General features: G+C 34.8%; 1 protein-coding gene across 1 annotated transcript; it reads right to left on the bottom strand.

The window, feature by feature from the left end:
- Positions 1-1,526: 1,526 nt before the first annotated feature.
- LOC121368681 lies at positions 1,527-17,879 on the bottom strand. The gene is given in 14 exon segments (XM_041493420.1): positions 1,527-2,564; positions 3,211-3,729; positions 4,227-5,519; positions 6,075-7,711; positions 8,900-9,083; positions 9,553-9,709; positions 10,012-10,119; positions 10,651-10,832; positions 11,088-11,204; positions 12,151-12,391; positions 14,249-15,120; positions 15,368-16,133; positions 16,135-16,569; positions 17,133-17,879. Coding segments are annotated over 14 exon segments (7,500 nt in total). The 5' UTR covers positions 17,856-17,879; the 3' UTR covers positions 1,527-2,298.
- Positions 17,880-25,246: the final 7,367 nt, after the last annotated feature.

Genomic DNA, 25,246 nt, shown 5'->3' with positions numbered 1-25,246 from the left:
CTCATTTGCATATGGCAGGTGCACCCTTTTCATGGACTATTGCTCGTTTCCATACCTTCGGACATTTCTCTTTCCATGTTATAACGTTTCATACACAGCAGTAAAAATTTATCATCAATTATCTTTGTGTTTTGTGTGTCACAATAACTTTTGCCTTTTAGTATATACACACAGCACGTAATTAATTACAATCAGTAATTTAATGATGTTTTAGGAAGGTACAACATGTATTTCAACATATGGGTTATTTCACAACAGATCTCCTATAAACACGATTTATATATTTGCACAGTTATATTTATATATAGTTATATAGTTATATATATTGTTTATAGATACATTAAAGACCAGTTGATTAAATCAACCTTAATTAAAAAGAAAATATGTTAACAGAGACCCCAATCCTTAACGAATTACAATATTTTTTTATTTTTTTTGGGGGGGGGGGTTGGGGGGTTTTTTTTTTTGTTTTTTTTTTGTTTGTTTTTTTGTTTAGTTTTAATTTTGTTTTTGTTTTTGTTTTGTTTGTTTTGGGGGGGGGGTTTTGTTGGGGTTTTTACCCCACTGCCCTCTTTCCTTCCTCTTCTTTTAATTGCATCTCATTTCTTCCCGATCTGGCAACTCCTCCTATCTTTCAACTTCTTTTGCTGTCCATCTCCACATCCTAGTCCTTATCTCTCTAACCGCGACATGTGCTTGTCTCTTGTGGCTATTTGTGTCACACTCCTGACAGAAAGGGTAGAAACAATTGAAATTGTGGGGGAAATTACAGAGGTTTTTTTATATAAAGACAATGATAATGATAGGCAGAGGGTGATAGATGAGAAAGATGAATGAAAGTGTGGACCAGTATTGTTGATATTTCTTAAATGTATAATCCATCTATACGATTCTCGCCCAAAATTTCACTTTGTTTATTAAGGCTCAGTGGGTGATATTTTTCATAGACTTTTCCCGTCCTAACCAGTACCCCACGACTGGTATATCAAATGACAGGGCATGTACAATCATGTCTGGGAAAGTGCATACAAAAGATCCGTTGCTACTGATGGGAAAATTTAGCGGGTTTCCTGTGAGTGTTGTGTTTTAAAATTAACCATGGTTGACTATGAACATTCTACCCTGCTGTGGCCTAATTCACAAAGATCTCTTAGGCTCTGTTAGACAACAAAGCATCCTGTTTGCAAGTCTTCTAGCATTTAAATGCGAGATCGCAAGTTACGAGAGTTTGGTGAATTAGGCCCCTAATCTAGTTAACACAACATATTTTATTTCTGGTTATTGAAAGTTTCCTTCTTTTACATCTGCAATGAAATACTGGCGCTGTGAAAATGGGTTTGGGTTGTAAAACGGAAAGCTTCAAAGAAAGCCGCAAGAAAATGTACATATAGGAAGTAAATAATAACTGGATAGTTAGCTGATATTTTGTCTTGTTTAAAAATACATTTCAGTATATTTTGCGTTATTAGGTAGGTACTAGTTTAAATACATATTATCCACATACATAAAATAATGAGAATACAGTATTCACTTTCAATTTTATTTAAGCATTTGCAGCTAGTCAGGTTAAATAAAATCTAAAGGGAATATTATGACACACATTAAAATGAAACTGATTAAATATTAAGCTTAGTAATAACGCTTTTCTTTAATGGTACTGGTATTTAAAGGCGCAGACCCTAGTTTCAAGTCGTAAAATGGACACTAAGTTTAGTTAATCTACAAACTTGTAACACACTTGGATAAAGTTATAACAGAGTAAAACAAGAGTCTGTGTTAAAACCGGAAAATATCCTTTAAAAAAGACTAGAACTCGAATCAATAACCGCTACTTCTCGACGCACGCATGTTTTTAGAAATATGAAAAACGCATTTTGTGATATTAGAAACAACAGGATGACCATAAACACTTCGGTTCTACGGAAATGGATAATCTAAACAATAAATAATAAGTAATGTTTGATTTCAGTGATCATAAGTGACTCTAATAGTGAAAAATATGCTGTAGAGTTTTTAAAAAAAACTAGGGTCTGTCCCTTTAATATTTTGATTCACATGCAAGGGTATTTTTGTATTAACATCAAACCCTTGTTAAATTACATACGATTTACAGAACACAAAATCTGCTCAATCTGCTTGTTATTGTACAGTCAAACATCAGTGAAACATTTATATGATGATACAATAGTCTGACGACACACTTTTACAAAACGAATGCTATGTTATGTAGCAAATAGAAAAATATATATACATTATAAAAGTAACATTTGCTACAGGCTTTACAATTAACTACATTGTCTATTTTCTTGATTTAAAGGCGGTATATATGACAAATTCCCCGTTGTCTGCAGTTGCCTTGATGACAACATCCACTGATGTAACAGTGCTGGCCACATCAACCATGATATTTGTTACGGGTGTGTCTCTTTCATAAAGCAAATCTGTGTAACCACGTCTGGAACCAATCGCGATGTTAAAAAACATTGTAGATCGTGGGTGGTAGAAAACGCTTCTCCACTCCAAATAGACGCGGTTTTCTTGCCATTCTGCGTAAATATCTGAACCTGAAATAGTAACGGCAATGCAGAAAAAAATATGTAAAGAAGATTGTACTTATGTTGGTGAATTGTAACAATAAATGCAGTTTAGAGTGAATTCTCCATGCAGGCAGTCATGAACATGTTAAAGGTTCTTTACATTCCGTATTGGGCAGAGATACCATGTGAATATCCCAACAGTTTTCTCATTCAGATTCGCTAAATATAAATAACGACAAGTTTTCGTTTTGCAAGGTATATACTGAAAACAATAGCTAGGAATTATTACAAAACAAATAATGCAAAAGAACAAAATCTAAAAAGTCAGATTCCGTCAAAATGTGTTGATATTGTGTTTATAAGATTGAGATAATATTGTTAATATTGTAAGCTGCGATATTTTAATTGTTACAAAGTGCACGTTACAGATGACCAAAGGATTGATTTTCCACTTCATACAAATTCTGTTAAGTCTTGCTTTAACTGAATATAATATAAACATGCGCGGATCTAGGCTTTTTTAATAGAGGGGGCCCAGGTTCTTGACAGATGGTTGGGATACGTTTGCATATTTGGTGTATTCTGTAATATATATTGTTTGACCAACAACCCCGCTTGAATCCGCGCCTGATGCATGGACTTCGCTACACAAAAATTACATAAGTAAATATACCTGTGATAATAGGAGGACGACTGTCAACAATAAGAGAACCGGAAATAATGTTACTTGTCTGCTGTCTAACATCCACAGCAGTGACCTCTGCGGTGTACGTCTTCCCATCATGAAGATCCACATCAACTTCAGCATAATTTCTGCTTGTATTTTCCCACTCCGTTACTGGTACCCCTCCAGCTGTGATGCGGTAAAGGAAGGTCTGTGTGTTCTGGTTGTCGCCAAGGCTGAACCAAGCTAGTTGTAAGTGCTTTGTATCAAACTGTACTGGAAGACCCGATGTACTGGTAGGTTTATTTGAGACTATGAACATAACATTTCCTTCTCGTGATGATGGCGGTTGCAGCAGTACAATACGAGGACCCACCAATGTGGATGAATGGAGCTCAATCTGATTAAAACACTTCACACTGGCATAAATCTCTTGATGGTGGTAAGCATTGACGACCTCCAGGCTGCAGCTTGTAAACTGAGTGGCCAATGTCCATGAATGTACGTTTTCAGATAAAGGCTCATGTCCTGTAAGGTAGATAAAGCAGGGGTTTTTTCAGTCCTACATGTACCAGTTTCTTTTAAAGAGAAGATTAAAGGGATACAAGGTCTGCTTCAAAACTCCAATTTCAGTTTCAGTAATAGTATAAAATATAACAAATTGTTAAAATAAAATGAAAGTGTCACTTTCTGTGAGTTTTGTACTATGTTTAAGTAAATACATTTCTTTTCAATTATTAGAAAGAAAATGAATATTTTTTTCAAACGAGCCTTCAATGCATTTTAAACTATGACTAGTTTGTGTCAAACAAACAATTATATCGATACTTGATGAAAAAGACAATAACCTGCTTTTACTTTTCTGACATTTTCAAATAAATTAGTAGAACACTTTCAACACGATTTTCAAAGTGTACATGGAAAGGTTATTATGTCTATACAGTGTACTGATAAAATCATCCACAGTATCGCACATGGAATTATACGTGTTCGTGAAAAGTGGGTCTTACAAATAAATCACTCACCTAAAGCACACCAGCAAGACTTGACACCACTCTCCCCGTCACGTACGGTCCATGTTACATCAGCAGTCACAGTTATGTTGTGATTCCCTTGAGAGGAATAAACCAGGGATACTGCAGCCTTACTAAATGAAGGTGGTGTATGATCAATGATTAAGGGGTCTGATTGGAAAACAGACCTTAATCCAGCAGAATTTTCAGCTGTGACTGTAACAAAGACTGGTGTGCCATGGGAAACATCAGTTTCCAATAATTCATGGAAATGAAGAAATGTTGGCTTGAGAGGTCTTATTTGAAATCCCCCTTTTGTTGTTCCAGCACCAATCTTTATTCGCAGAAGATCAGATTCTGGATCCAAGACTCTGGCACAGACAGACACAAGGGATGGCATTATTTGCTCGACCATCAATGCTTTGGAATCGGCAGCTAGCTTCAGTTCATTGCATGAGAAAACAGAGACATCAATTTGCGACAGAAAGTTGATTTCTTTGGTCAGTATTTCAATATCTAGACTTCCAGTGTTTGGTGCAATGAAGTAATGGTATGCTTGAATTCGTGTTGCGTTGTCAGTTAATAACAATTTAGATGGAATAAACGTATGACCAATTTTAACGAATATGTTCATTTCAGAGAAAAAATGTTCATTTTGAAGTGGTTTGGTTACACGAATCTTGAAATAGGCATTTTGTTGTACATCAATTGAACCCTTTAGTTTCTTTGTTTGTAAAGTTTGGTTGGAAGTGATATTGTCATGCCATGTTATATTCAGTGTGATGTCTGAAAAGTTTGAACACTCGAATCCAATAGGTGGACTAGAATCAATCAGGATGGGAGGTGACATTACTGTTTTACTGACATGTCCTGCAGAATCAACAGCTGTGACAGATGCTTGGTATCGGTTTCCTTGAACAAAGGATACGTTACTGAGAACTATGCTGTTCTTAAAACCAGTGTTGACCTGGAACAGTTTTGAGAGAACATCTGTAGTGTTATAGACTGCCACTTTGTAGTTGACTATAGCCGAATGGTGGTCTTGGAAGCCACGCCAGGATACCCCAAATGAGGAAAGTGATGATTGTGCTGCTTGGTTTACATGTTCTGCTGTATTGAAGACCACACCAGTTAGTGGGGGTTCATCGTCTATGACAAACCCATCAGAAAATGCCACTGAATAGAGGCCTGCTTTATTGATAGCTTTTACAGTCACATAGTATTTAGTTCCAGCTTTAAGCAGGTTTTGAGAAACTGTATAATTTGTTGTTCTTCCAACACAAAATGGTTTCATTACATCAGAACCTGAAAAAGGATCCAACAATTTGCTTTATAAGTTTATTCCATATTGCAAAATTTAATATATGTATTACTTTTACATAAACGACAGGTGCGTTTGGATCATGTTGGATGCCATTAGTGATTTTATGTGTGATGAAGGTTATATCAAATATACAAATACCACATTATTATGAATGAACTTCAGTGGCGTGAAGCTATTGTGTATATTAATAGAGTTTTAAAGTCATTGCTCTATATCGGCAATGAAATTAATACAGACATCTGCATCTCTGTTCTCTGCAAAGCAGCAACATACTCGTTTATGGTAACATACATTACTTAATGGAATCGTGTAAAAAGCAATGATTATTTAATATTAAAGACATTGGGTGCATTTGTTTCCACCACATGGTCAGGTTGGATTAAATACAGAGACATGTCTGTTTGTAGATTATATGTATGTGAAACTGGGATCATAAAGTTTCCTCTTATACATTATTTTGTAAACATAATAAGGAATTGTTTGCAACAACATATACTATAATATAATAGTTAACTGATATTCAATAAACATCATACCATATGGAGCAGAGCCTAGTTGAATGAAGTATGAATCAATTCCACTTTGAGAGTCATTAAACACGCCACCCCAACATGCTGTCATAGGGATACTTCTGGTAACAACATCAAAGTCAGTTGTACAGGCTTTGTCAGAATCCTTCACCATTTTACCTCGCCTTATGTGTGGTGCTGTTGAGTCAATTACAATAGGCGGTGATTCAAACAGTTTGTATTCTGTGAAAGAATACCAGACTCTAACATAGACAACATATTCTTGTTTATTCTGAAGTGATTTACCATATGGTAAGCAGTATGTGATATTATGTTGTCTTCCTGAGCTGTGCCATACTCTTTCAGTCATCGGATCAAATATACCAACACCTACATCATGACCTCTTAATCCCATACTCCACTCAAATCGTGTGATGTTTTGCATGAAACTCGGCTGATCAAGACTCCACTTGGCTGATAAACAAGAAGTAGTTGGAGTGTAATGATTATTTTGACCAACGTTTTCATTGGTAGTGATCTTGATTTCTCGATATTTGTTGACGTTTGTTTGCCTTTGAACAATTTCACATGTTTTAGTTTGCTTAGGTACCTCACAGGTTTTGCCCACAATAGCGCACGTACAATCATTAGTACAATAATGAACATCACAGGAATGTCGCTGTACTTGCAAATGACCTGCATGTCCTCCTGGATTTGACAAAACAACAGTAACAGTTAATTTACTAAATTTGGTTATTAGACCAACACCATTTTCTGCACGGATAGACAAAATAATATGTTCACCATTGTGCAGTTCATCAGAAAGCAAAAGAGACACTGACTGCTCATCCGAATTACGTGTAGGAATCAAGCTCTTTATTCCATCTGAAAGTTCAAAGCCGTCGTAAGATCTGCTTATCGTTAAATGATATCCAGTGATCAGTGATTCTGCATCTGAAAAACCGTACCATGTTAAGTTGACCCTTGTCTGTGTTATAGTGCCATTTTGCACATGTTCCCATGTCAATGGAATCATGAAGCCACCAAGCTGCGGTGGAGTTGAATCTATCAACAAACCATCGCTGTGGGCTGTTGCACATAAACCAGCTTGGTTACAGGCGGTTACTGACAAATAATAAACATCACCATTTCTGAGTCTGTTATATTTGTTAAATGTTAGTATTTGTGATGTCTCAGCACCTATCTCTTTTCTTTCTAGGGAAACATTGCTTTCGTGGTGTGTTTTCAGTGTCAGGATATGCCTGACAATGGGACTTTCCTGGTCTTTAAACTTCCATGCCACATATATCAATGAATTATCAGTCTGGATAGAAACGTTTTGTCTTGAATACGAATCTCTTGCAATGAAATGAGGACGTTTTCTAACTTGAGGTACAGTGTTATCGATGATGAAGGCATCAGAAGTGGACATTGATTGCAATTCAACATTGTTTGTTGCTCTCACTGTGAGGTAGAGTGGAACAGAAAGTGGCAAATGTAGACCAGACTTTATGAAGGAATCTGCCAGCTGTGTGTTTTCGAAATATGTTATGTTGCATTTGTATGCTTCATAACCAAGACACCATTCAAATTTTGTTATGTCTGTTTCTGGATCTTCAAATCCTTGCCAATGTCCAAATAAAGATGACCTGAAACAAATCAATTACAAAAATATAACTTGGAATCTGTTATAATTTCATTCAACTTCTCATCCATCCACGTTCATCTTAGTCCATATGTACACTTATGTACAGTTGATATTTGTTGCTATATTAAAAGGCTACATATTAATGTAAAGTACCTCTAGCTGCACTTGTGCATATGGATAATGTTTTAACGACATACAAATAATACAAATAACAACAGCAAGTATTTTGTTAATACTAGAATAATGACAGAGGTGAACATAGATTAGCTCGTAATTCATCTGTTTTAAAGCAGAACAATCAATACCATTTGAAGACAATAACAAGTACAGAATATACCTTAACAAATATGATAGGTCTTGGACATAAATGGTTACTTACATATCTGGGGAGAAAAAATTACAGGTTCCATTAACCACTGTCAGGTTTTCCCATTTTAATCACTTTGAAAAACGTGTACATGAAACACGTTGTCCTTCAACATATAATGTATTATAATATGGATAAAAGGGATGTTCAACAAGACAACCGTCTATTGTTTAAAATACAGTTATTAGGTTCCTACTTTGATGATCGAAATTTTTTCCATTTGATTGCCTCGTGATAAAAACTCATCAAATTGCCTTTGAGGTCTAGATGACTTGTCCAAACATTTATTGTGCATTTAACTGTAAATATAACACATATTGGTACCATTATACCAAATAATAAGTTATAAGTGACCCGAACGCTTAATAGAGCAGTTAATACTAACAATCCTGCTACAGGTGATAAATGTGAGTTTGTTGTTTTAAATAAATCAATCAATAAAATAAAATAAAATAAAAACTATCTGGGCAATGGGTGTATGAAATTCTATTGCATCCAGTACCACTGTGTCAAGTAGTCATGTGCCTGAAACATGTATTAGGTACCTGTAAAACTAAGTACTACAACTTTCTTCGAAAAGAGGGTTATTGTGAAAACCCCTTTATATAAAACATTAATTGCGAAAGGTTCCACTTACTTCACTTTGGAGAAGGTTTAGAGTATTCATGTTTATGGCTCATTATTTGGTTGATATATTGCACATATTGTTTTTAACCACATATATTAACATTGTTGCCTATACGAATCTATAGTAGAGCGCAACCTGTATTATGTTTGTCTGGCTGATTCATCTTTTAAAGAGGTGACAAGCAAACGTTGGATGATATGTATTCTTACATGTGGCCAATATACTTTTGATGTATCTCTTTGTGCCCTGCAAAGACACGTCCAATTGAAGGAGGTGTATTATCCATGGTGAGTCCATTCGATGACGCCACGGTACAAAGCCCTGCTGTATTGCATGCTTCAATTATGACAAAGTACTTTTTCCCCGGAATAAATGGCCTGATCCACGTGAAATCTAAAACGAAATTCTCTTACTAAGTATATATTAAATATGTATGTATGTATGTATGTATGTATGTATGTATGTTACACGAAATATGATCCCAATAATATGCAGGTGTTATATGTAATGTCCGATTCACTCAGGAAGTATGTATAATCTTTGAAAATGTCAGTTATTATACCTGAAAATGCCAGGGATTATATATAAATTTTGATATGTATTCTCTGTAACATAACATACATAGATATAGATATACTATTACTATTTATTACTGACAATCAATAGTCATATAATTCTCTGAATACAAATATTTTAATTCACTAAAATGTCATATCAACACTAGATTTGCAAATCAATATATAAGAATAAACTGAGTATATATCTGAATATATATTTCTTATACAATAAATAAAATGATTGATCTGTATATATGTTTCTTATACAATAAATAAAATGATATTGTAATTATAAAACTACATACTTGTACGAAGCCCAACCGAAACTAATGATTCTACATCAGCTTGATGTTGAGTAGATCCAAGTCCTACTTTGTAGCTGCCAACATCTGAGTGAGCGTCCTTGAATCCTGACCAATGACAGTGATAAATGGTCGTATTCCTCTGATAGTCAATATCCTTCTACAAAGATTGGGGAAAACAAGACAACATAAATATACATACATCACATTTTATAATTCATCTTAATTTACGGTTTCTCTAATATCTTTCTTAATTAAAACAAACTAATAGAAAATATAAGAAGTATGTCGTTTCAAATGATTTTATTTAGGCTGCTAGCAACCGTATTTAACTATACAAGCATGTTACATATGTAGAATGATAGAATAAAAGTACAAATGACCTGACAAAAATGCCAGACAGTTATGTGATTGCATTTGCTCCATCTTTAAAGTAATACCAGTCAAAGTATATTTCAGCACCTTTTCATTTTCATGACCATCTCTAACAACACCAATGTCGGGTGGAGATGTGTCAACCATAAAGGGAATAGTATGTAGTACCGTTGATAATCCTGCTTTGTTTGTCACCTAAATAGAACAAGTATATATAGAAATGTAACAAAAATACAAACACCAATAATTTGAATAAACAACGACGAACATTTCAATCAAACTGAAAAATCAACATTCCATGCAAAATAACAATCTAAAATGACTCAGTAAGAAGAATTAATTATAACCTCAAGTAAAATGCAACTTTGCCTAACATAATAATAACAATAATAATAATAATGTGTTACATTTGAGAATTTTAAATCCCAATCAAATGTTACAATATTAAAATATTTTTACTGCAATATGTTACTTATGCCATTTAACTTACATGCAGAAAACAAACAAGCACCATTATGTATATAAACCAAATAATTATATTCAAATGTTTTGGATTACTAATTATTAATAAATGAACTAGTATTATATATTCCACACCTCAAACCTAATGTGATATTCATGTCCATCAACAAATTCTTGACCATTGATAACAACGAAGTTATCCGTATATTTCTTCATGGTGATGATATCATATTTGTGATTAACTGATCCAGCTGAAAGTCTAACTGTAGACAGCCCACTTTCTGGATCTTCAAAACCATGCCACTGAATTCTAAACTCTCGCCGTGGCAGAACATGCTGATGGAATAGAAGTCCCTCTATATTGACAGTACCAGGTAAAGGTGGCGTGGTATCTACTACAACTCCATCAGATACAGCTGTTGATGTGTGTCCCAGGTGGTCAAACGCTGTCAAATTGAATATAAGTAATAGACATCTTTCGATGCAATATGATCCATTTTCTGATAATCCAGTCAAACAAACATTTAAATAATTAAAATTCAAATCACTAAAGTTTCCATCAAAACAATGAAATATAGGAATGAAAATTGTTTCAAATGTTTAATTTATCAGGCTATGAAAATAAAACATTTTATGTTTAATGTAACATAAGGAATTATGAAATGTTTATATATTGGTGTCTGTAAAGTAAACATTACAACCTTTGACTGTAGCATAGTAGACTTGACCGTTGATTAGCGTCAGATTCCATAAGTGACCAGTAGTTGTTATTCCAACATTTCGGAATGGAAGTATGTCCTCAGAAGTTGGAATAGTTCCTATAAATAAGGTAAAGGCAGTAAATCCGTATATATATTTTTAACAAATCCAAGATGTAAAAATACTGAAAAGAAGTTATTTATTGTGAAAGCAACGAACACCATGCTCATGACAAAATAATCTCAGTGTATATTTCTTGTTATGGGTAATAAAATGTTACAGTAATTAGCTTCTGAAAATAAAATATTACAAAACCAATATTGACTCATTACCAAACATCTATCTGCAAAAGATTTAATTGAAGGAATAGTGTGATTTCTAGAACATTGGAATATACATGAGTCTAGATATAATTGTTACAACAATACGAAAAGTGGGAATTCTTGGTTTGCTATATAATGCTAATTGAAAGCTTTCATGCGGCATTGGGTGATAAAACATTTTCATCAAAATGTGATGATTACCTAAACAATTACTGCAATAAAATGTATAGAAGTTCGTGAAGAGGAATATCCTCTTGCAGATTGAGCAAAAACGTGGTGGAAAAGCTATGGGTAATATCCCAAGTGAGCATTTTAAAATTATAATCCATATTACAAATAAACAAACTTTCTAATCTGTGATAAATATTAACTGTTGTAAAGTCATCCCATTTCTTTTGTAAATATGTTTTGTGTAACAGCTAAGATGACTTGCTTTGAATGACTACTTGATTATTAAGACATACAACATGTTATTACTTAATTGGAATGTCGTCTATGTCTGTACAAAATTACACGATGGCTTCATAGCAGCACCAAGATGAAATCGAATCTTTTTACAAGATTAGTTGATAGAATATTTATATTCTGATTCGGTTGTAATGATCGACAATAAGTCATGACTGGTAGAGCAGAGCAATAAAAAGAACTCAACACACAATCAGTCATATATAGCAAAGTTTGGGACTAAAGAAGCATAACCTTTCAGTAGGTAACAACATCGAAATAATGAAATTTTACCTACCAAGTGCAAACGAGTATCCAGCAATTCCAAATCCAGATGGAATGTTGACATATTTCTCAACATCTGTAAAACTGTTCCATGCTATAGTAAGTGTAGTTCGTTCAGTTATAAAACCATTGTCTTGTCCAATGATGATGACATTTCCCGGTTCTGGTGGATCATCATCTACAACAAAGCCATTGCTGCACCGGGAAAATGAATCCAGTTTTTCTGTAGAAAATTCTCTCTTGACTTCTGATGCCTGGACATGTGCACATATATAATATAGTTTACGATTTTGCAAATATACCTTTTTAAAATTCACCACACCACCAACAGTTTGAAGATATGATACACATCTTTTGTCAGAAGAACAGTCATTTGGTAATGATTTATTTGTCATTAGATACCACGTGACATTTCGCTTGGCTGTATTTGTCAGAATTCCTCCAATTAGAGTGTCGCTTGTCGCAAAGTTGATATCTTTAGTATATAAAAATTTCAAACCTTCTTTGTCAAGATGTTGGCTTTTTATCAAATTTGATGCTCTTTCAAAGTTAACATCATTTGTATCAATGTCGTATATCATATGTGTTCTATAACTGTTTACATCTTGTGCCAATGTAACATGTTCACAGTGTATATCTGAAAACACTGATGTGCAGAATACTTTTGCACATATAAATATATCTTGATAACTGTGCACAGGCATGGGAATACAGATTCGTTGCTGCAAAGAGAAAGGAAACAGTAGAAAGTACATCCTAGTTAACTGCATTATGTTTATAACTTTTTAAAACTAAATTAATCTTCAGTGAAAAAAAAAGCAAAGAAAATAATGAAAGTAATTAATGGTTTTACCTGATATATAAATTGTAAATATAAGTGACTGCTAAATAAAAAGCATTACCAACACAGTGTAACAAGATGTGTGTTATATCAAAACATTTTGCAGCTTATCAAGGACGAATTAAGGAATTATTTTAGGTAGAAACAAATTTAATATTGCCACAAATGTCAGACATGAGAAGCGGGCATAATAAAATAATGTTTTACATATGATATTTTTTGTCATGTATTAATAGTCTTATACATAGACAAAACCACATACCAGTTGTGTTGCCATGTTATTTATTGCACGAGTTTATAGTGCGCAATAACATTATATATATGTAACGGTCGAGTGGTATAACTCTTGGACACTACACAAGTGGTAAAACAACCAGTATGTGATTCTGTATTTATTACATACTACCTTTCTACATTATGATTAACAAAAGTTTAATTAAATAACAACTTACTTTTTCTGGAAAGTTAGCTGAATTCTATGGAAGGTACAGAACGCTGGGCGTCCTGGCTAGGAACATAATATATGACATCATTCCTGGCTAGGGACATGACGTCATTCGGGTGAACAGGTACTACGCATGCGAGATTTTGTATCACACACGTTCAATAAAACTTCAACTGTCATAATTGTCTTTATTACTATAGCAAGATTAAATGGGTATGTAATTAAAATATGTAAAGAACGTTAATTTTTCTTAAGGTTGCTTCATTACCAAATACATTTGGAGTTATAATATAAGTACTAAATGAATCTTACCGTTACAACGCCTAATGGCTGCTCATGAATTATGTTCATTGAAGTTAATGGATGGTGCCCAAGACGTTGTTTGACAAGATACCACTGGAATGTCCTTGAACCATCACTCGCAGCACACGCAGCGTCCATGGTGACTGATACATGTGTGCAGTTTGGTGACTCAGATTGAAACTCTGCATCAAGATGTATAACCCTTGGTTTGTGAACAACACGTAATCCATTCGATGATTTTCTCTTCAGGCAAATGTCTTCAAAACATGGCTGAACACTGGCCTTAATAAGAGCTTTTCTTGGTAGAGTCAGTTTATTCCACGAATAATTATAGTCAGTGGCATGGGCTATATTCCTAGCTATTTGATGGCTACAATCGCCTGATTTGTTATTACATACAATATGATCAAGGGTTATGATGAAGTGTGTGGCGTATCGTTGTAGTAAGCCACCTGTATACCAGTGCATTGAATATTGAAAGTTAGATGATTGAAAGTCAATATCATTCATACACTGACTGACGTACATCTGACTGACAACCGAGGTGGTAATAGGATGATGTAACAGCAGTTCTGGATCAGTTACTGTTGGTATAAACGATATGGACTGGCCCCTAGCGAGATCATTGCTTACAATTATTGCATTGTGTGAGAAAACAGTGGCCTTAGCAAGAGTGAGCTGTGTATTTGTTACAAACAATGTGTGTCCTATTCCAACCACAAGATGTTTCATTCCAAATCCATATAATTTGTTGTCCTTAATCAGGCGATAAAGATGTCTTGTGGGCAGCTTGCTTTTATTCAAGCACCCATTTCCATCGTAAACATCAACTGTATATTCTGCATTTCTGTCATCTATTATAATAAATCCATCAGACGATGATACTGTGGTTCCTCCAGAACACTCTGCTTTGACAGACGTGAAGTACTTCGTGTTTGCTTTTAATGCACTGGAATTGACACACACTGGGTTCTGTTGTACCTTGACAAAAGTAAGCACATCATCATAATTTTGTTGCTGTCCTATGCCCACATAGAAAGTAACATTGTGGTGGTGGTAAAAACCAGACCAGTGCACACATACTTGCTGTGAAGCATTATGAAAATCAACATCTGCCTGTATCTCTTGATGCAGAGGATTTATATCAAAGACGGTGGCATTCCCAGGTGGAAATCTGGATGGAAGCTTAAAGGTGTCTGTTTTTACCAGTGTGAAGTGACCAGCTGTATTGTAGATATACAGTTCAAAGAAAAAGGGAAGACTTTTCTTAGAATCATATTTTTGTAGTGCAGTTAAAGAATATTGAATACACCCTGCAAAGCCATCCATTTGACATCTCAGCAACACCTGTTCTGGTGTCTGAAGGATTGGTGTCACATATTCACTTCCAACACCTAAAAATATGAAAGTTCAGAAGTTACAACACAAATGAAAAAGCATGCATGCTCACATAAATAATTTTTCTTTAAAATCTTAAAATATGTTGTAGCTTTCCAATGTCATCAGATTAATTAAATCGTTTTAACATATTTTGATGTTATGCAAACTTTTTATGCCCAGATGTTAATTTAAGTAATATTTTTAAAAAGAAAATACACTTAGCCTACAGGGTTTTTGTTTTTCTTAAGTTAGGTTTCTTACCAATTCTGTAAAGTACAGTAAATTGATTGCCAGCTTCCTCGGTGTCTTTGATACTGTTATTAGTCCATGTGATCAAGACTTTGTTGTTGGTTATTCTGGGCTGCAGTGTTTCTGTTATCTGTGGTGGTGTTTCATCTATCATGACAGGTCCGAGCACAACGACCGATGATAAACCGGCTTTATTGATAACTTTCATGAAAATGTAAAATATAGATGTGCTTGTCAAACCAGAATGTGTAACATGAAAAAAATCCTTTCCATGTGTTGATTCATAAGATCTCACTAACGGTACATCTATCTGTGATTTGTCATCACCAATACCAATAAGATAATCTCTAATTTGGCTCTCAGATTCATTAGGTTTCCATTTCAAGTATAGGTTGTCTGATGGAAGATATATGACAGATTCATTACTCAGTATAGGTGAGCTAGAGCAGATGGCCTCTGACGTGTCATTGTCATTGATAGCTTTATGTTGAAGAGGAAAAGCACCCACGTAGCCCAAGCTTTTATGATGTTTGCATTTCTTTTGGCATGCTCGTGTTTGCTGTAACGCTATTAAGGTCATATTCTTGTCAACATACCAAGCTTTGGCGTTTTTACACCATAATCCACTATGGATTTGTCCATTTTTCAATATTATATTTGTCATCATTGGAGGCGTGGTGTCCTTTGTAATACCATCTGAACAGACGACAGTTGATGGCTCCATCGCATTATTGAAGGCAACAGCAGAAGAGTAGAAAAGTCCACTGTTTGGAAATGATAACGTTTATTATTGGATTGACTGTCTTGTAAACTATTGCTATGCTAGCATTTCCAGCATTTCTCAGTTCTTCAAGTGTTAAACATCGTCCTGCTAGGGCAACATGATACAGTCTGATTCCACTTTCGTGATCAATGAAGCCATGCATGTTGATGTATACATGGTCTTCACTGGTGTAGTCAATATCTGGCCCAGCTGGTGGTCCCTCCAGTACGACTCCGGAAACAGGCGGTGATGCATCTACCAGGATATCCAGATGGTATACAGAATTCAACATGGCCGCATTTGTCACCATTAACGTGAAGTAGTATTCCCTGTCGTGTGTACCCATGTTTTTGTTGTTATTCACCAGATGGTTCAGTTTTACTGTATAGTTATAATATGCACAGGAACCAACAGATGGACAGTAACAATGCTGGTCTACTTGACACGTTTTCTGTAATTATATAATATAAATATAAAGGTATACAAGTAGGAATTAATGCTGGCCTTCTTATTATGTGTAGAAATGTCTTCAACATATGTATGTAATTAATGTACCGTATATTAAGGTAAAAATAAAGGTAACGGAATCAAGTAATGTGAATTAAAGTCAAAACATAAATGAAAAATACACACATTAAATACTAAACAAATTAGCTATATTGATCAATAGTGTGAACTCGTGATAAAATCTGATTCTTTTTTAAATATAGGAACTTTTCGAGTAAGTTATTTGTTGCCTGTTACATTTCTAATAATTCAACACACTACAAATGTCAATTACAGACTAAGACAATCATAAATTCGAAGAAAATCTTAAATATTCTTCAGCATAAATGTGACCCCAATCATTTCTATTGATTTATAATTAATGTTATGTACTTATTCATATTTCATATATATTAAGACATCAATGAATTAATGCATAATCATCAAACTAATAAATTAAACGGATGTTCATTAAAATGAATCATTTGAATCATAGGTAATCATACAATTTCTGAAAATAAGTCTTACATTGGCTGAAAGTTTAATAACAGGCAAATATCCTTTCCCAATATCAGATGTGTTGAGCTGTGTTCCCAGAAACCATTCCACTGAATAGATTCCACTGTGTGGGTCACTTGCATCAAATTCCAACACCATGTCTGATAAGTCTCTACTGTTATGGACGTACAACTCTCGGTTCTTATTCCTAACCAACCACATGTTGTTTATATCGGGAACTGTATGGTCTATGTGTACTGTTACATTTTCTTCTATTCGGTTCTCCATAACATCTTCTGCAGTTACCAAAAACTCATATGTATCACCATCTGATAAACTCAGATTCAGGCATATTGATTGTTTTTTAAAGTCAGGCACAAATTTCTCTGTAGTGAATGAAGCATGGTTGAATGAATAGGAATATATGAAACCGGTTAAACCATGCATACTTTCAGTTCCATTCACAGGAAGCTTTCCAGTTTGTTGGTCATAAACACCAGTAATCTCATTGTCAGTGTCAGGCTTGATGGGTGCCAAGAGATTGTTGTTTATGTAGTAGGAGTTATAATACCTATCTTTCCAGTTTAGACAAATCTGTCCATGATTCACCTGCCATTTGTAGCCAGTGATTTTCGATGCCGACGAGACTTCCAAGGGCTTTGAGTTGTTAATCTCAATTTTAGACACATTATCAAACAGAACAAATCTTCTGGCAAATTTGACATTGCCAGCAATATCGTGGACTTCAAGCATGGTACAGTATAAAGCTGGTGCCTTAGGAAGAACAAATGATGCATTGTGAGCCATCAAGACAAATATTTCTTCTTTGAGTGGAGGGACTAAACTTCCTTTGTCAACTTCTAAAACGTTTCCCTTTGTTTTGACTTCATGTACTTCCAAGACGAATTTTTTAATACCAGATGCATGTTTGGGTGAACCAGCTATAGGCCACGGATCTGTCCAACCAGCCCCAAGAGTAAGTGACATCGTTCCTGTTCTGGTTATTCTTCTGTGTAAACCGATCAATAATTTACTACATGGTGTTATCTGATCCGATAAACAATGCTCAGGTTTTACATTGTCATAGTTCAGACACAAAGTTTTTTTCTTTGTTTGATGAGTAAATATTTCTGTTCCCTTGGGAGTCTTTCCAAAATTACTATACTTAAAATATCCTCCAGACGATATCTCAAATTGTGTGCATAATCTGAAATTGAAGACAATTTCATACTTCATTAAAGCAGATAATGATGATACACATGCAATTATATACACACACACACACACACACAGAGAAAGAAAGACAGTTAAATATTGTTTTGTTTAATTGGTTGATTTACTTTAATTGATTTATTAATCATCGGTTTTTGGATATCAAACTTTTGTTAATTCTGACATGGTCTTAGAGGAAATCCGCTACATTTTTCTACTAGTAGCAACATATATTTTATATGCACTTTCTCAAACACAGGACAGTACATACTACTGCTTCAGTCGTGGTGCACTGGTTGGGACGTGGAAAACCCTATAAGAGAATGGAGCTACTGGGGTAATTTGATCCTACGATGCAAGCACCTCGAGCGAGCATTTTACACACTGAGCTAGATTCCGCCCCTCGAGAGACAGAGACAGACATACAGAAAGAAAGACAGACAGACAGGCAGGCAGGTAGGCAGGCAGACAGAGGAATGGGGGAACAGCATATGTATTATTCTGAAAATACGTTATAGTTACCTCATCCTTAAACGAGCTATTCATCTAGTCTGACCACTGTTATTGCGGCCGTTGGGTGACGGGTGTAATGATCGAGGGCGTAGCCCGAGATCTATTACATCCATCACTCAACATCAGCAATAATCATAGTCTCACTAGACGCAACTCTCGTAAAACGATGAGGTCACTACCTTGTACCACGCCCCTATTGCCACGTCTTCATGACGTCACCATGGTCGCGAATGTCTGTGGACGAAAATATATGTATTTATCGGTCCGAGTCTGGTGAGAGGGGGCATGCTTCCCCGAGAAACTTTAAATATGACATTTCAAGCCAGAGTAACAGAAAAACGTGGGTGGTGTGCTATGAACTCTGCGGCCCCCTGCTCCGCAGCCATTTCTATAATATAAGCGTCCTTTGTAATGATGCTAACTCACTAAATACTGGAGGTGCCTTTTTAAATGTTGCAGCCGATCAATAAAATTAAGCGAAACGATTAATAATAATTTATTTTATTTGTTTAGTTTAGTTTTTTAAAGAAAATAACTATCTAATGTTTACATATCTATATTGTACCTTTATTACTAATGTTAGTAAAACTTTTACTTGTTAAAACAATGTTCTAATTTACTTCCTGCTGAACTATATGTGACTTGTAGGCGTAACTTTATTCAGGCATTTAGTAATAGCTATTATTTAGGTCAGACACACCCATGGTCTTACTATGGGATACACCACAGGTAAAATCAAAGGGACCGACACCAAAGCGTCGTACAAATAATGTTAGAATCTACCTTTCTCCAGTTTGCAACGTGTGATTCATATTCAAGGATTTGTTGCAATGCAACGTAGTAGATGGTTTTCTACTGCTTATGAGATGATTGCAGTTATCACCACCATTTAGAGTCACTTGCCGTAGCTGATTGTGTGAGCCTGAAATATTGTACATGTGTGTTAAGACAACCCAAACCTTATATAGTTCATTTTATTTATTTATTGGTCGTAATATGTTCACAATTAAGCGCAAATGTATCACGATTCATTTTTCGTGGGTTTTTTCAGAATCATTAAAAAATAAAATATTCATTGCAAATAAATATGTATTATATATATATTGAACTTCTCCATTGAAAACTGGAAGAAAAACGTGGGTATCATTGTATCAGTTCGCAGTGATCATTTTCCTTGAAGGAGAGGTGGTAAAAAATTTGATAACTTATGTTTAACGACACTATAAGAGCACATTGATATATTAATCATAAAATATTGGATGTCAAACATATGATATATCTGCCATATTGTCTTCGAGAAAATCCACCACATTTTTCCTTTACTAGAAAAGGATGTTTCACATGCACTTTCACACAAACAGAACAGCCTTTGCTATACCAATTGTGGGAGACTGGTTGGAACGGTGAAATCCCAGTTAGAAGATGAATAAACCAAACGATCAAAGCACCTCATATGACTTGTAGTTAATATGTGACATACATTAATAGAAGAAACATTTGTAAGTAGGCAGTTTTTATTAGTAGTCCCCTACCTGTCCACCTGGAGGGGATTATATGTTTCATATCCGTCCGTCTGTCTGTCTGTTCGTTCGTCTGTCCCACATATAGTTTTTCGGATGACTTTTCACATTGCCTTGAGATATTGAGCTGACAGATCAAGTTTTACTTTCATGGTGATGTACCCATTTTTGACAGAATTATGGCTTTTGAACTTAGGAGATACAAAAATGTGTTTTCCAGACTTTTTTTTTCAATGTCTCAAGATATTGAGTTGCGAGATCGCAAAGTTGCGATAATTTAGTGAATTATGCCAGATCTATAATCGACACACACGCAATTTTCCCTTTCCCCAACCCATGTCTGAAGATTGTACATCCCCCTACGTTCCTGTTGAAAGATGAATTAGTATATATTATATAAGTACCCCCCTCCCACCAAAATGTCTCTTCCAACATATAAGCGTAAACCACCCAGGCAGAGCAACCAGTAATTTATAATTTCAGTAGACTCCATATTAAACGTACATATATAAATAGTATGTCATTCTTATGGTAAAAACACGCTAATTTATTCATCACAGTGTATATTCCTATCAAATTAGTGAAAATGCCTGACAAGAAAGCTAGGTTAATCGCAGTAATAAACAATAATAATAGAAACAAACAATTTTGATGAATGATACAGAAAGGTTATGCTATTTATTTAATCTTCATAGAATTAACACTAGTCGATTCTTCATATTTTATTATTATCCAGACATCAATCTCTGGGGTTCCGTAATTTGTTGTTACATTACAAACATTACCTTTGAACTTACAGGTGAGGTTTTGGTGTTTTATGTTGATTGGTGGAATTTCTAATATGTGATGAATAATATATTTTTAATAGATATTTTAAAGGAGTAAGTAAACAGCACTCACCATCCAGTAATTCCACAAAAACACGTGCATTTCCTCTCACAATCCCTGTATTGGTTTCTGAACTGTCAATATAAAGCGGAAATGGACCATTTTGATCAGTCTTCTTCTCAAATGTTGCCAGTAGATTGAAACTCAATGTCTTGCCGGGCTGAATATTAGTGTATGCATCGCTCTCATATTCACAACTAGTGATATTTCCTGGAGTTGATCTCGCCATATTGTCGTTTATTGATATGCTACATGACATCAAATCTGGTACGGCAGACACTAAGTAAAAATGAAATAAAAACAGTCAGTATACACGAAAATCTAAAAATATGTTGTTAAACTCGCCTTTTTATTATGATTCAACCACACTGCATGCAGTAATCTACCATCAAATTCTAAATGTGTTTTATAGTTTATTACAATGAAGTTAGATATATGTTAGACGTTTAAAGGGCCTATCTTGAGTTTGTAACCATTTTAACCTAATATTTCCAAATATCAAATCCTTTTTGACAACTAAAGTTACATCTTGAATACACTGTATTTCTTAGAATATTAATTTCTGTATATCGAATGTGTTTCTGGTTGCCAAAATGTTTGTTACAGCGCAACTTGCATTTATTTCTTTTTACTAAAACATTTTGGGCTGAAATACAATTTGACCTACTTCAAACATCAGAATAATAAGAAACACATATACAGACACTGACACGAAAGTATATTTAATCTGTAATTTTAGCTTTAAATATGCTTTGTTAGTTTCTTTAAGAGTTTCACTCACAGTCACACCTAGTGAAGCCATTTCCATCCACTTTCTTGAAACCTTTTCTGCACTGGCAGGATGACGACAGATCATCTGAGCAATTTCCAGGCCAGCACCATCTGTTGTTCCACGAACAGGTGGCTAGAAGGTATATAGGACAGTAAGTAAAGAACAAAAGAAATAGATTAAAGCAATACAAAATTCAACTCAACAGATAGTAAAATTTAAAAAGGTAACATCCAGAGAAAAAAAAGTCAGCTGAGAAAAAAAAAAGATTTTGGACCCAGCCTTTACTGTAATCCAAGTATCCGGAGATTCAGAAACTATGGTGTGTCAGTGATAATTAGGTGAATTCAAAACTTGCAATTTCTAATAATTAGCAAGTAAGAAAACGCTGTCTTTCTGATATATATCAATTTAATGTGGCATTTACGAGCATGTTCCAACACCGACTTGCATTTAAACAATCTAAAGATAGACAATGTTTATTTTTGACATGTTGTATTCGCTTGTTTTCGTTTAAATGGAGCTAGTTGATTTTTATACATATATATATATATATATATATATATATATATATATATATATATATATATATATATATATGTGTGTGTGTGTGTGTGTGTGTGTGTGTGTGTGTGTGTACATGCGTGTGTGTGTGTGTGTGTGTGTGTGTGTGTGTGTGTGTGTGTATATATTGTATAAATCACTCTTAAACTCGATCTGCCAAACATTTCGGTGTGTACCATAAACATATATTTTCGCGCAGTATCCATTTTACAGTAGTGTACAGTTTGCTACTGCACGGACTGTAGAACTGCCTTCACCTGAACAGATGGTTTGAGAGTTGGTTGGCCAGTATAGAGAATGGCGTCTGTCAGAGCCCTGGTTATCACAGACTTTACACTTTACATCTTTTGGTTTACTGCATACTTCTTGCTTACAGTGGTCAATGCTGGGACAGCCTGAAACATTTAAAACGTAACCAACTTAACAATGCAATGATCAGCCAAATATACACATTTCAACTTGAAATGCAAACTCAGCCTTTTAAGTGACAAATATAAAATAAAAAATGTTTCATTAGAATAACTCAAAATACAAAACTGTGTGGGTGCAATAATTTGATCCGTCTATCCAGCAATTATTTGCTGTTCATGTTACTGTAATACAAACTGGCATGTGTTTCGATGACAACAGAGATGCCTGGGTAATTTTAATCAAACTTATATCATATAGGGATGTTGGCTTGGGCATTTACAGGAATGCACCTGGCTTGATCTAAAACTTTTCTTCCATGACTATTTGTAAATCTAATCAAATAACATATTTTTACTCACGTGTGCATCGATAAGCAACCAAGTAGTATCCTTCCTGACATGTACGACACTGCATATCAGACGCCGATTTGCATGGTTTCTGCTTCACGCAGTGGTCGATGTGTGGACATTCTAAATATTTAATATAGTACTACTTTAAAAAATATATTAATAACGCTAGACTATGCAAACATTCAAAAGATGAAATTAAATTGCGCATGCAATATGGCTGTACTGGTCTGGCAAATATATTTGTGGAGTTTCAGCAGCATGGCTTCCAAATTGCTAATAACTACTTATCAATGTTCACGAGTGTACAAAGTTACAAGCTGTACTTTGTTTTAGTAATCCTTTTATAAAAAGCGTAAATGAAAATTGTTGATTTTGTAAGAAAAATGTGTATCGACATTATTATTTTAAAGGGCCAGACATATCCTAGTGGTCAAGGTCAGTCTAGGATTGATCCTTGTCGATAGGCCCATTATTGTGACGAACTATTTTTCGTTCCAGTCAGTGCACCACGACTGGTATGTTAAAGGCCGTCGTTTGTGCTATCCTGTCTGTGGGATGGTGCATATAAACAAATCCTTTGCTACTAATGGAAACGTGTAGTTGGTATGCTCTCTAGGAATATACGTAACAAATGACCAAATGTTTGACATCCAATAGGCGATGGATGTGGTCTACTGTGAGCCATGATCCCTCCCCCCTCCACACACACACACACACACACACACACACACACACATTAACACACAACACACACACACACACACACACACACACACACACACACACACACACTTCCTCCCTCGGCTACAATTTTTGTGTTGTGCCGTTTCAGTGTACTTCTTTTAAACTAGAATATTACATAATAAATATATTTAAGACGTATTACCTTCTTTTAATTAATAAAATGGAGGGTGTCCCTATAACAAGTATTTTGTGTACCTAGAGTTGTCGTATTTGCTACATTACTTCACAAATAAGTGTCTACTGTTAAATGATACTATATGTACCTACCGTGGCAATATGAATTCTTCAAGTAATAGCTCGAGTCGCATGAACATCGACTGTACGGTTCACATCTGCCATGATAGTTACAGGCATCCCTCCCTTTACCTTTGCCATTACAGCTGTATTCTGAAACAATATATAATTTTTTATAAATAATAAAAATTCCATAGATATTATCACACTCGCAGTATATATGTTTTTATTATTTAAAGGCATGATTAGGCAAGGCTTTTGGACAGGTATGCATATGTAAAGATATTTAATGCGCATTATATTGGGGGGTTTTGGGTTTTTTAAATCGGTTAAAATATGACAGCTATTATATATAACGACGGCAGCCACTTTTCTCCATCCCATTGAGTAGATAGTTACATTTTAGTCTTAGAACAGGTCTGTTGATTTTGCGAAATGATAAAACAGGCAAGCGTCGCAATGTTCTCTAATAATATTCATCCCAGTAAGTCAGAAATAAATACTAGTATACATTATTTTCCTATAACAAATAAGCCACCATTGTCAAACTGGTAACAAAATGAATCTGTTTGGCAGATGTGTATTCGGCGGATTAGATTATCAGACTTTCTTTGGTAGCAATGCCGCCGTTTGGATATAAAAAGAATATGTATTACTTACATCACCAGTGATGTATTTTTACCAATGTGATGTGTCCTAATATTACTTTGTGTGTAATGGTATACACGCACGTGTGTTATTGGCACGTAATGGATCACGATCCGTGTTACCATATTGATGGAGAAAATTAAAACATTCTCCTACGAATAACTTGTAACCCCTAAAATTGTAATGGACAAATTATCAACGGGACAGGGTTTATTACTGTAACTAATTATATAATATTATTGGTTAAGTAGTCTACTCAAGATAAAATCACATAAATTACCAATCACGTAG

The sequence above is a fragment of the Gigantopelta aegis genome, chromosome 3, assembly GCF_016097555.1.
Source record: "Gigantopelta aegis isolate Gae_Host chromosome 3, Gae_host_genome, whole genome shotgun sequence".
In the NCBI taxonomy this organism is placed as follows: domain Eukaryota; kingdom Metazoa; phylum Mollusca; class Gastropoda; order Neomphalida; family Peltospiridae; genus Gigantopelta; species Gigantopelta aegis.
This window is presented reverse-complemented; position numbering and strand designations above follow the sequence as displayed.